We start from the raw sequence: 14,233 nt of genomic DNA, 5'->3' as shown, positions 1-14,233 counted from the left end.
CCGGACAGACTTTACGGAAATGGGCATAACTTCTTCGTCCGAACTCCGAATGAGGTGAAACGAAGTGCGTTAGGTAGCTAACTCAAAGGGCTTTCCATGGATATATTATTGGCCACCCAAATAATTTGTGTGCTAGGAGATATGACCCTCCAAAGTAGACCCTCGAAAAAGGCTTCCCTTGGAAATTTCGGATTTTGATACGGTTGCTCTAAAATTTGGGTTAGACCCATTTCCCACTCAATTTGACCCCCTAAACAAGAATATGAAGTCGGATTTTCGAAAAACGAAACGGATCTTTTTATATACAGCTAAATAAGTTTCCGGTAACTTCCGAAGCACATTTTTAAGAACTTTTTGGGTCAAATTCAAATATAATCATTTCATTAAGTTCTCGACTCCAAACTCACATGTGAGGCTCTAGTTTCACTCTATCATTTTCCGGGTCGTTACAATAACAAACTCGAACATTAGAAAAAGGCGATTAATTTAAAATTTATTTCGCAGATAAAATGGTTCTGAATCACACAAAATTTGAAGACACAGTGGCATGTGTAGTACATACGTTATGGGTTCATCCGTAGTAACTTTGGCTCAAACCATTGAATAAGAACAAAAATTTCACGAAATAAATCAAATACTAATAGATATCGAACCCAATAGACAGAGTAGGTTGTGGTAGAATTCAGAACTCGAGACCATCATATTCAAATCCAAAATTCTCTCACCAAATACATTGTCAGGCACTCAGGCTCTAACTGAGTCCTCTTTGGTATCTGAAGAGCTTGCACGTTAGTTACTTTCAAACCATATATAATGCCATTCTTTCATATCAGCTCTTGCAAATTGAATAACTTAGGTAAGCCTTTTATAACATAATGAAAGCTAAATAAAAAAATGCAATTACAAGCCAAGTATAAAAAATAGAGAATTTCCCCATTTCATACCAAAACCTGAAATCGAAATGCATTCATTTGCTTGAATTTAACTAGGGAGTGTATTTAAGTTATCAAACCACGATGCGCATCCTGTGAACTAACACAGAACCACATTTATCATACTCGGCCTTCGGTATCCGATCCACATCTACACAACAAGTAGAAGGTATTCAACAAGACACTCACAATTACAACAAATTATTTATCAATTGAATGACTGACCGATTAGTAAAAGAAAGCAAAAAAGAAACTAACTTTTTGGAAAGTACTGAGGGAAGCTAGAATTGATCATCCTATCCAGGTGTTGTACTTTCTCTCAGGTGGTTGAACCACCTCGATCTTCATGTGGCTCGGAGAAAGAGCATTGATTTCCTTTCTCATACGTTCTGCTATGCCAGGAAACATAGTTGAGCCGTCGCTAAGAACAATGTTTGCAAATAACTCTTTCCTAATATCAACATCACATCTCATGATTAAGTTGTAGGTTTTTCCATGAATTCCTGTCGCTTTGATTCCAACGGATGATGGCTTGAGGAGGACTTCAGGGCAACAGAACGTCTCAACACCAATATTTATGACTTTTTCATCAGGAAGCTTATAGCCCTTCTCAAATTATTTTGAGCAATTTTTTGCCTTGTCAATCTCCTGTTCAAAATCCAGTGCAACATAAGCAATCGTGTCCTTCATATGACGAGGCGTATCACTTCTGTAATTGTTAAATATGTAAGGACCTTCCATGAGAATCTTGATGAGATACTGTGTAAGATCACAACCACCAAGAGTTATCTGTGAGATAGCATGGGGAAGTACATGTCCCTCGTAGATAGGGACAGTGTGGGTCATACCATCACTAGAATCAAGAATAATACCTCGTTGAAAAACAACAAACGAAATCAGTATGACTGACAAAAAAATTAGAGAATCAGGCATTCCAATCTGCTTCTTACTAGTTGTACGACCATTAGCAAAAAGAAAAAAAACGGCCTGGCTTGCGACATACATGATTGGAACATTGGATGTCTCAAAGATGTTTGGAGTCATTTTCTCTCTATTTGTCTTGGGGATAAGTGGTGCCTCGGATAGAAGAATGGGATGCTCCTCGGGAGCAACATGAAGTTCATTGTAAAATGTTGTGATGCCAGAGTTTCTCCATTCTTACTATGCCACGTTCAATGGGATATTTCAGAAACAAAATACCTCTTTCAGACAGAACGTCATCACCAATATAGGCATCTTTTCCTTCATAACCAGCCATGATGCCAATATGACGACGAGGACGACCAACTACACTTTGGAAAATAGCCCCTTAATGTCTGCCTACACTCTACCATCTCCATACCCGACTTTTGGGATTTTTGGTGAAATTGAATTGAACCCCCTTTCATGGTTCAACAACATTCGCATCAGAAGAAAACCACATGAAATCATCATATGCAATCTAAAACTAGAAGCACTCAAAAGCCCAAAATTTAGCTAAGAATAAACAAGCATATAAATTCAAGTGAAACGGAAACGAATCAAATTCGATTGACAATCAAACAGACCTTTATGGAGACGAATCCTATAACATCTCGCAACTAAAAAGAACTAGAAAGAAGTTTAAAATTTCAAAATAGTCATTTTTGGAAAGTATAAGGAAATCTGGAAAATTTAAGGAAGTTAAAGTGAGTTTTTGGTCAACTTCAAATGACAATAACTCCTAGCTCAGGATGATTTAGGTGTAGTTACAAATATGGTTGGAAATCTCTTGGAATGATCTTTCCAATGCCGCCAAGTTTGCGCGATTCCGAGTTCGGATGAGTGAGTTATTCCCTTTGGAAGTTGGGTTGTTGGATTAAGGAAATGTCCAATTCGGAATTTTAAGAGGTATTTTAGTCTTTTCATTGCCCTATTATTTTAATCCATTTTTAGGATTTTAATATGGGTTAAATATGATTTTAGTCAGTTTTAGAATTTGGGATTTCACGCTAGGGCTAAGGAGAAAGGAGAAGAAGAAACAAGAACGTTCAAGATCGTCGAAGTTTGGCTTGTGGAATTCGTCGGGGGTGATCCCTACAAGCTACGTGAGATCACATAGCGTTGGGTTAGTTCACCCACGCACCAAGCATGTTTAATTCAACGTATTTTCGTCCTACAAAGATTGAGAAATTGTTGTTCTTGAATTGATTTCGTTCTTGAATATGAGTTGGGATTAAGGAGTTTCTTGATGATTAAGTGTTGTTTCCTTGAGTAGTTTGGGTTAGATTTTTGTGCATATGATTTGGGTACATGAATCTAAGGTGAATTTGGAAAAAAGAATCAGATTGTAACTATTTAGGATCAAAAAACGAGTTGGAAAACTCGTCAGACGCACCTGGGGAGGGTCAGACACGTCGCGCCCTTATAGCTCCAGGAGGTTGGGGCGGCGCGCCTGCAGTGCGCCCAAAACGAGCCCCAGTAAGTTGGGGCCTGGCGCGGCGCACCAGGGACGCTCCCGAATCGGCGTTTTTCACCAGTTTTTCGTCGTTAGCCTATATAAGTTATTCTAAAGTGTCCTAACATTCCCTATTGATTCTAACTACTCTAAATGACTTCTAAACACCTAGAAATCATCCATAAACATGAATCATAACCTTGAATCCATAAATTCAAATTCAAGGAAAGTCAAGAGCCAAGTCTAGGAAGTTTTCAGAGTCTTTTCAAGAAGTTTTTTGCAAATGCTTTTAACCTTGTTTTAAGACTTAAAATTCAAGTTGAGTAAAGAGTATAGATTGAGGTTCATTTCTTCAAAAGTATATGGGGACTAAGTATTCCCAAAGAGATTTTAAATGTTTTCACATTTAAATAAGATCGGAAACTGAGATTTCCAAAGAGCCTTCGAGCTAGTTTTCAGAAAAAAATAATCGCTTTCTAAACGAAGCAAGAAGGGAAACTTTGATTTCCAAGATAGCCTTTGAGCTATGTTTTTGAGCCCTAATCTCAAATCACAGAAGAAGTATGTTTTTAAACATAAGAGCTAGTATATTTTAGGAGTAGTATTGAGCACCGAATTGGGGTGAGCATGAGTTCAGATAACTCACGTTTCCATAAAGCCATGTTGCCACCATGGGTAGAAAAAGGTCATACTTTTTAGATGAACCATTTTCACAATAGACTAGTTGATCTACTTAGTAGTTCAGGTCCTATACCTTTGGCCGGGTATAGGTTGCTCTAGCTGCGTGAGGTAGATCGCTTTATCATAAATATAGCTCTTATGTGATAGTTGTCGTTTAGAGAAACTCCCACAGAAGGTATTTTAATTTGATATACATCAGTTTATTGTATTTTTACATACATTTCAGAGTTGTTGTATATACACAGAGTTGACATCATGTTTTTAAACAACTTTTCTTTATATTGCACTTGTTTTAAACTTCTTTATATTGAAATGAGTTCAGTAAGTATTCATGAGTTGAGAAGAGCCAAGGTAAGTGTTTCTTTCAGATTCTTTTTCTAAGCCTATGTTTTTAGTCATTCCAACTCGCATACTCGTACATTCAATGTACTGATGCCACTTAGCCTGCATCTTATTTTGATGCAGACACAGGTAACTATGATCGGCATCCGGCGCATCATTGATCTAGTGAGTAGTTCAGAGTCTGTTGGTGAGCCTCCTTGCATTCCAGATGACTTCTTATCATTGCTTTCCGTTTTAGTATTAGTTCTTTAGGATGTCGTGGGCCTGTCCCGACATCCATCTCAGTTGTTTAGAGGCTTCATAGACAGACAGACAGTCAGTTAGTTAATTTAGTTGTCTTTACTTTTCATTTCATATGTTAAAGACTTGAGTTTGCCTTAAAGGCCAGTTGAATGTTCCTTTATAACATTCTAGTTGCTTCATAAATGTGTATGTGATGAGTTAAGTCTTCCGCTGAGTTAGTAAGCCAGGCCAAGGGTTCGCTTGAGGCCAACAATGGTCTTTGAGTGCTAGCCACATCCAGGGTGTAGGCTCGGGGAGTGACAAACATGGTATCAGAGCCTAGAGTTCAAGAGTCCTAGGGAGTCTATGAAGCCGTGTCTGTAGAGTCCTAGTTATCGGTGTGAAGTGCGCAACACCTATAATTAGGAGGCTACAACATTTAGGAACTACCTCACTTCTATCACACTCATTTCGTGCGTTAGAGTTTAATCTCTAAAAGTTTCCCTCTAATTAGTGCTTGCGCGTGTTTCAGATAATCATGCCTCCATGAAGAGCAGTCAGAGGTCGTCCAACTAGGAGGAATGTTGAGGAACAAGAGTTACCCAATGCACCTGAAGTGCAACCTCAAGGGGAAGTGACTAATGATGAGTTCAGAGAGGCTACAAGGATGCTCAGTCAAGTTGTGACCAACCAAGCTGGGCAGAAGAGAGGAGCTCGGCAAGAATAGGCTGACACTTCAAGGATTCGTGAGTTCTTGAGGATGAATCCTCCAAGTTTTACTGGTTCAAGCACTTCTGAGGATCCGGAGAACTTTGTTGATGAACTGAAGAAGGTGTTCGATGTGATGCATGTTACTAACACTGTGAGAGTTGAGCTAGCTGCATATCAGATGAAAAATGTTGCTAGGACTTGGTTTGATCAGTGGAAAGAGGGTATAGCTGAGGATGCACCACCTGCGAGTTGGGCCTGTTTTGAAGAGGCTTTCGAGTTTCTTTCCCAGAGAACTGAAAGAGGCCAAGGTACGTGAGTTCCTCACACTTAAGCAGGATTCTCTAAGCCTTCATGAGTATGGGTTGAAATTCACCCAACTGTCTCTCTAAGCTCCTGAAATGGTTGCGGACATGAGGAGTCGGATGAGTCTGTTTGTTGCTGGGTTGTCCCGTCTATCGATAAAAGAGGGCCGGGCAGCAATGCTTATTGGGGAAATGGACATTTCGAGGTTGATGGTCTATGTGTAGTAAGTAGAGGAAGAGAAGCTAAGGGATAGAGAGGGATTCAAGAACAAGAGGGCTAAGACAGGGAATGAGTCCGGGCAGCATAAAAGTAATGCCAACCGGTCATCCTTCCAACAGAAACAGAAGGGCCTTGCTCCATCATCTGCTAGTGCACCTGCACCTAAGAGCAAATGTGAGTACAATAATCAGAACTTTAGAGCTAAACTTGTTTATTCTCAGGGTAGCGTGGCACAAGGGGGTAGTAAGCCTCATGCATGCGCCAAGTGTGGTAGGAACCATTCAGGTATTTGTCGTGAGGGATCCACTGGTTGTTTCAAGTGTGGTCAGAGTGGGCATTTCATGCGAGATTGTCCAAAGAGCAAGCAGGGAAACAATTATGGGGGTAATAGAGCCTAGTCTTCTTCAATTGCTCCACCAGACAAAACTGCACCTAGAGGGGCTACTTCCAGTACTGGCGGAGGAACAAACCGCTTATTTGCTATCAGCAGTCGTCAAGAGCAAGAGGATTCACCAGATGTTGTCACTGGTATGATTCAAGTCTTTGGCTTTACTGTTTATGCCTTGCTAGATCCAGGAGCGAGTTTATCTTTTGTAACTCCATATGTTGCTATGAACTTTGATGTTATTCCTGAGCAACTTAGTGAACCATTCAGTGTTTTTACACCTGTTGGTGAGTCATTCTAGCAGAGAGAGTCTATCGTGATTGTCCTGTTTTCGTCAATCACAAGAGTACCATGGCTGATCTAGTTGAGTTAGACATGGTAGACTTCGATATCATTCTTGGTATGGACTGGCTTCATGCCTGTTATGCCTCAGTTGATTGTAAAACTCGAGTAGTCAAGTTTCAGTTTCTAAATGAGCCAGTCTTAGAGTGGAAAACAGTTCAACAGTGCCTAAGGGTCATTTCATTTCGTACCTTAAGGCAAGGAATTTAGTTTCTAAGGGGGGTGTCTATCACTTAATGACTCAAGTGTTGAGGTACCTCCTATTTAGTCAGTTCCAGTAGTAAAAGAGTTCCCAGAAGTCTTTCCTGATGATCTTCCCGAAGTCCCTCCTGAGAGAGAGATAGACTTCGATATAGATCTTCTTCCAGATACTCGTCCTATATCTATTCCGCCATATAGAATGGCACCAACAAAGTTGAAAGAGTTGAAAAAGTAGTTAAAGGATCTTTTAGATAAGTGCTTTATTTGACCAAGTGTCTCACGTTGGGGGATTTCCGGTCTTATTTGTGAGAAAGAAAGATGGTTCTCTTAGGATGTGTATAGATTACCGTCAGTTGAACAAGGTTACCATCAAGAATAAGTATCCTCTTTCGAGAATTGATGATCTTTCGATCAACTTCAGGGTGCTTCCTGTTTCTCAAAATTGACCTTAGATAAGGCTATCATCAGTTAAGAGTAAGGGAATGTGATATTCCAAAAACAGCTTTCAGAACCCGATATGGTCATTATGAGTTTTTGGTCATGTCTTTTGGTTTGACTAATGCACCAAAAACGTTCATGGACCTTATGAATAGAGTCTTCAAACCTTATTTAGATATGTTTGTTATCATCTTCATTGATGACATACTAATCTATTCAAGGAATGAAAAAGATCATACTAGTCACCTCAGAATAGTTCTTTAGACTTTGAAAGATAGAGAATTGTATGCCAAGTTCTCTAAGTGTGAGTTTTGGCTTGAATCTGTGGCATTTTTAGGCCATATTGTGTCTGGAGAGGGGATTAAAATTGATACTCAGAAAATAGAGGCAGTGCAGAATTGGCCTAGACCCACATCTCCAACTGATATTAGGCGTTTTCTGGGTTTGGATGGCCATTATAGAAGGTTTGTAGAGGGGTTCTCGTCTATTTCATCTCCTTTGACGAAGTTGACTCAGAAAATAGTGAAATTTCAATGGTCTGAAGCTTGTGAGAAAAGCTTTCAGGAATTGAAAAAAGGTTGACTACTGCCCCAATTTTGACCTTACCAGAAGGTACTCAAGGTTTTGTGGTGTACTGTGATGCATCTAGAGTTGGGTTGGGTTGCGTCTTAATGCAGAATGGAAAAGTTATAGCTTATGCCTCAAGACAGTTGAAAGTTCACAAGAAGAGCTACCCCACCCATGACTTAGAGTTGGTTGTTGTAGTATTCACTTGGAAGATATGGTGTCATTACTTGTATGGTGTGCATGTCGACATATTCACTGATCACAAGAGCCTTCAATATGTGCTTACTCAGAAAGAGCTTAATCTCAGACAAAGGAGGTGGTTAGAATTACTCAAGGATCATGACATGAGTATTTTTTACCACCCAGGTAAGGCTAATGTTGTTGCTGATTCTTTGAGCAGGTTGTCTATGGGTAGCACCGCCCATATTGAAGAAGGAAGGAGAGAATTGGCAAAAGATGTGCACAGACTGGCATGTCTGGGAGTCAGACTTATGTAGCAAAAGATATGCATAGACTTGCACGCTTAGGAGACCGACTAGTGGATTCCACAAAAGGAGGAGTAATGGTGTTGAATGGGGCTGAATCATCACTAGTGTCAGAAGTCAAAGAAAAGCAAGACCAAGATCCCATTTTGCTTGAATTGAAGGCAAATGTTCTTAAGCAAAGAGTATTAACTTTTAAACAAAGAGGATATGGTGTATTGAAATATCAAGGTAGACTGTGTATACCTATGATGGATGGACTCCAAGAAAGGATCATGGAGGAAGCTCATAGCTCCAGATATTCCATTCATCCGGGTTCCACAAAGATGTATCGTGACTTGAGAGAGGTTTATTGGTGGAATGACATGAATAAGGGAATTGCAGAATTTGTTGCTAAGTGTCCAAATTGCCAACAAGTTAAAGTAGAGCACCAAAGGCCCGGCGGTTTGGCTCAGAATATAGAACTTCTGGAATGGAAGTGGGAGATGATTAATATGGACTTCATCACAGGGTTACCAAGGTCTCGCAGGCAGCATGATTCTATTTGGGTGATTGTCGATAGAATGACGAAATCAACCCACCTTTTGCCGGTAAAGACTACCCATTCAGCAGAAGATTATGCTAAACTATATATTCAAGAAGTGGTAAAACTTCATGGGGTTCCGGTCTCCATTATTTCAGACAGAGGGGAACAATTTACTGCGCAATTTTGGAAATCTTTTTAGAAAGGCTTGGGTTCAAAGGTGAACTTAAGTACTGCCTTTCATCCTCTGGGCAAGCAGAGCGCACTATTCATACATTAGAAGATATGTTGAGGGATTGTGTGATTGATTTCAAGGGGAATTGGGATGATCACCTACCTCTCATTGAGTTTGCTTACAACAACAATTACCACTTTGGCATCCAAATGACTCCTTATGAAACTCTTTATGGGAGAAGATATGATATCCTATTGGATGGTTTGAACGGGGTTGATAGGACCAGATTTAGTTCACCAAGCTATGGAGAAGGTGAAAGTGATTCAAGAAGGATTGAAAACGGCACAGAGTCGTCAAAAATCCTACACTGATGTTAGGAGAAGGGCGTTAGAGTTCGAAGTAGATGATTGGGTGTATTTGAAATTTTCACCCATGAAGGGTGTTATGAGGTTTGGTAAGAAGGGGAAACTTAGTCCCCGGTATATTGAACCTGATCGCATAGACAAGAGGATTGACAGTGTAGCTTATAAGTTGGAGCTACCACAAGAGTTAACAACTGTTCATCCGGTATTTCACGTCTCCATGTTAAAGAAGTGCATGGGCGATCCTTCATTGATCATACCAACTGAAAATATTGGGATCAAGGATAGCTTATCTTATGAAGAGATTCTTGTTCAGATTCTAGATCGCCAAGTTCGCAAGTTGATAACAAATCGGCGTTTTTCACCAGTTTTTCGTCGTTTGCCTATATAAGTTATTCTAAAGTGTCCTAACACTTCCCATTGATTCTAACTACTCTAAATGACTTCTAAACACCTAGAAATCATCCATAAACATGAATCATAACCTTGAATCCATAAATTCAAATTCAAGGAAAGTCAAGAGCCAAGTCTAGGAAGTTTTCAGAGTCTTTTCAAGAAGTCTTTTGCAAATGCTTTTAACCTTGTTTTAAGACTTAAAGTTCAAGTTGAGTAAAAAGTATAGATTGAAGTTCATTTCTTCAAAAGTATATGGGGACTAAGTATTCCCAAAGAGAATTTAAATGTTTTCACATTTAAATAAGATCGGAAACTGAGATTTCCAAAGAGCCTTCGGGCTAGTTTTCAGTAAAAAAAAATCGCTTTCGCGAAGCAAGAGGGGAAACTTTATTTCCAAGATAGCCTTTGAGCTAAGATTTTGAGCACTAATCTCAAATCACAGAAGAAGTATGTTTTTAAACATAAGAGCTAGTATATTTTGGGAGTAGTATTGAGCACCGAATTGGTGGCTAGCATGAGTTCAGATAACTCACGTTTCCTTAAAACCATGGGTAGAAAAAGGTCATACTTTTTAGATGAACCATTTTCACAATAGACTAGTTGATCCACTTAGTAGTTCAGGTCCTATACCTTTGGCCGGGTATAGGATGCGCTGGCAGCGTGAGGTAGATCGTTGTATCATCACTATAGCTCTTATATGATGGTTGCCGGTTAGGGAAACTCCCACAGAAGTTATTGTATTTTTATATACATCTGTTTATTGTATTTTTACATACATTTCAGAGTTGTTGTATCCTTGTATATACACAGAGTTGACATTATGTTTTTATACAGCTTTTCTTTATATTGCACTTGTTTTAAACTGTTTTATAGTGAAATGAGTTCAGTAAGTATTCATGAGTTAGAAGAGCCAAGGTAAGTGTTTCTTTCAGATTCCCTTTCAAACCTATGTTTGTTAGCATTCCAACTCGCATACTCGTACATTCAATGTACTGATGCCAGTTGACCTGCATCTTATTATGATGCAGACACAGGTAACTAGGATCGGCATCCGGCGCATCGTTGATTCAGTGAGCAGTTCAGAGTCTGTTGGTGATCCTCCTTGCATTCCAGAGGACTCCTTTTCATTGCTTTCAGTTTTAGTATTAGTTCATTAGGATGTCGTGGGCCTGTCCCGACATCCATCTCAGTTGTTTAGAGGCTTCATAGACAGACAGACAGTTAGTTAGTTAATTCAATTGTCTTTACTTTTCATTTCATATGTTAAAGACTTGAGTTTGCCTTAAAGGCCAGTTGAATGTTCCTTTATAACATTCTAGTTACTTCATAAATGTGTATGTGATGAGTTAAGTCTTCCGCTGAGTTAGTAAGCCAGACCAAGGGTTCGCTTGAGGCCAGCAATGGTCTTTGGGTGCCATCCACGTCCAGGGTGTAGGCTCGGGGCGTGACAAACTCAATGTTGACTTGAATATCAAATTACCAAAAATATTTATTCGTTTGATAATTCAATTTTCGGTATTTTATGCTCAGCCCTACACTGAACAGTCCAAGTGTAGTCTCATTTTCATACGAAGGAGGTGAATTTGTTCATATGACGTTTGAAACTTTATGCGAAGGAAGTGAATTTGTTCAACAACAACAATATAGCCGACACAATGTGACAAATTAAAAAACTAAATCAAACCGAAATTATAAACATCAAACCAAATAAAATTTATTTCAATTTAGTTTGAATTAACATTTTTACCAAATAAAAAATCGAATTTTCTAAATGGATTTGAACCGACGAAACGTCCAAGCCCTATACACGACCACCTCCGATGTACTTTAGGTGAATTGGTTGATGCAATGTAGCTGACGATCTCGTTTGCCGTCACCTTTTAATTCGTCAATTTTAATATGATACCCCACTTGATTCAAGAATGAACAAGTCATAAAGTGTGAAGAATTAAAGAAACAAAAAATATATGGGAAAAAGTTAAAAAAATGTCCTTCACGTATTAGAAATAGTTTAGAAATGTACTTCTTCCACTTATTGAATTAAATTTGCCTTTTCTTTCACCTACTGGATAAAAAATGTCTTTAACGTAATTAGAAATGGTTCAAAAATATCATACTTCCACATATTGGATAAAAAAAATACCCTTAACCTATTAGAATGGTTCAAATTTACTCTTCCTTCTAACTATTAGATAAAAGATTCCCTTAAACATATTAGAAATAACTCAATAATTTTTTCCTAATTCTAATTAGTTATGTGAATAAAATCTTTTTTTACTGTACTTCGACAATTATTTAGTTTTCTTTTGATATACATATTTTTTTTCTTGAAAAATTCTTGCTTGTCTGAGTCATTCCTAATAAGTCAAGGGCATTTTTTATCCAATAGATGGAACGAGGACATTTTTGAACTGTTTCTATATCTTAAGGACATGCATTTTTAATTCAATACGTGGAAGGAAAATATTTGTGAACCATTTCCAATACGTTAAGGGCATTTTTGAACATATACATAATTCTCAAGAATGTAGGAAGAATCAATCAATCCATATCAATTTGAATGGAGAATTTCATTTCCATTGAGTCAAAATTGCAAAAAGATCAACAAAAAACACCATGCATATGGTGTAAGTAAAAAAAAAAAAGAACAGGGAGAGAAAAAAAGAGGGTATGCCTATAAATTGCTAATGAATAATTTCATGAAGCTAGCAAGATATGATTTTTTTCCCCAAGTATATGCTAGCTACATATATTCTATTGATTACAAATTTATAGTATAGCTATTCAGAAATGGATGTATGTCCCTTTCTTTGATTTGGTCTAATTAATCTCCCTCCAAAATTTCCTTTAATAATCAAAATTTTCAATTCTTTGCCTTTGGCTTCTTCACAATCATCACGGAGCAACGAGCATGATGGGAGCAGTAGTCACTTACGCTACCCAAAACAGCCCTGTCGAAAATGTAAGTAAAAAATTTCAATCACAAAATTTAAAATTCTTTTTATTTTCTTAAATTATGTGTAAAGTCAAAATCAAGCAGAAGAGGTATAATAATGTTACCTTTTGAAAGCTCCGTAACCATGGCTTCCCATGACCAAAATAGCGGCGTGATGCTTGTCAACAGCATCACATAACACATTTCTAGCATCTCCTTCAACAACATCAAATTCTACACCATTCACCCCTTTAGCTTCGCATAATTGTTTTGACTTCTCGCAAACTCTCTGGGCTGTCTTTTTAATATCTTTTTCTACCACTACGAGCACGTCACTTGTTCCTACACAACATGAAAAATTTAGATAATATCTTAGATGATCACTCAATTATAAACTCTTTTATTAGTAAGTCACTCAACTATGAGTTCTTATCTCCTGAAAAATCGTACTATATACATACATATATAGATATGAAAAAACTCTAAGATTTCAAAAAATGGTACATATTGAACCTAGAGTTTTAAAGTGTAATGCTGTAAAATTAAACTCAAAGTTTTGAAATAATCAAATTTAAATCTTGAATCCGTACCTGGTCCAGCAAGACCTACGACGGAAGTTGGAGTGGTTTTAACGTGAACAATGATGAGCTTAAAAAGAGAATCGGATGCACCAAAAAAATGATCAAGTGTCCATTCTAAGGCGTAGAAGCTGTGGTCAGTGTCATCAAGGGCAAAAATCATGGTCTGTGTTGCTGCCATTATTTTTGATGAATTGCTACTGAGAAGATCAAAAGATTTGAATTATTGGAAATGAATCCAAACAATTCAAATCTTTTGCCAGAAATACCAAAAGTGTTTTTGTGTTTGGATTGAAAGTATTGTGATAATATTATGGGGATTTTATAGTTACTTTTTTTCAACTATGGTTGGTTAAAAATGATACGACCACTAATTTTTGTGGACACTATTTGGCAGTTACTTTTTTTTTTGACTATTAATTTAAGTGGACTTTTTTAATTCACAACTAAACTGAGATTTTCATGGATGATGCTTGGTCTGGACTTTTTATTAGATGTAATTATGTGAAAGAGTTTCACTTTCGATTAAAACTGATTTACACTTTTATTTAGATGATGATTACTTATTGTATCGTAATGTATCGTATTATATTGTATTAGATATCATATTATTTTAATGAATATATATAATGTTTGGACAGATTGTGTCATTTTCCGTCTTTACATAATGTAAAAAAATCCATAATATGAATGATAGACCTACAAAAAAAAGTAGGGTACAGGGTAGAACTACTATGCAAATTAAAGGTAGGATAAAAGATGAAAAATGATTATTAAATAATAATTTTAAAAAAAGGCAAAATGAGAAGAAATATTAAGGTAACGATGCGATCACACCAATTTTTTTTTGATAATAAACTGTAAATATATTACATTAACAAGAGCACACTAGATCCAACCCCCTTCCAGGAAGATTATTGGACTGCTAGTGCCTCAGTACGTAACTATACATTGCCTCAGTTCTATCCTTCTAGCTGGCACTATTCTGATTCTTCATATATATTCTATGCACATAAGATGTCC

General features: G+C 37.6%; 1 protein-coding gene and 1 pseudogene across 1 annotated transcript; both read right to left on the bottom strand.

The window, feature by feature from the left end:
* Window positions 1-1,006: 1,006 nt before the first annotated feature.
* Window positions 1,007-4,010, bottom strand: LOC102597698 (actin-104-like; annotated as a pseudogene).
* An 8,342-nt stretch (window positions 4,011-12,352) lies between these two features.
* Window positions 12,353-13,478, bottom strand: LOC102582699 (universal stress protein A-like protein). The gene is made up of 3 exons (XM_006342742.2): window positions 13,223-13,478; window positions 12,758-12,974; window positions 12,353-12,648 (listed from the first exon to the last, which is right to left on the bottom strand). The coding sequence occupies exons 1-3, from the start codon at window positions 13,389-13,391 to the stop codon at window positions 12,561-12,563; spliced, it is 474 nt and encodes a 157-aa protein (XP_006342804.1). The 5' UTR covers window positions 13,392-13,478; the 3' UTR covers window positions 12,353-12,560.
* Between the last annotated feature and the right edge of the window lie 755 nt (window positions 13,479-14,233).

The sequence above is a fragment of the Solanum tuberosum genome, unplaced genomic scaffold (genome assembly GCF_000226075.1).
Source record: "Solanum tuberosum cultivar DM 1-3 516 R44 unplaced genomic scaffold, SolTub_3.0 scf00035, whole genome shotgun sequence".
NCBI lineage: Eukaryota > Viridiplantae > Streptophyta > Magnoliopsida > Solanales > Solanaceae > Solanum > Solanum tuberosum.
This window is presented reverse-complemented; position numbering and strand designations above follow the sequence as displayed.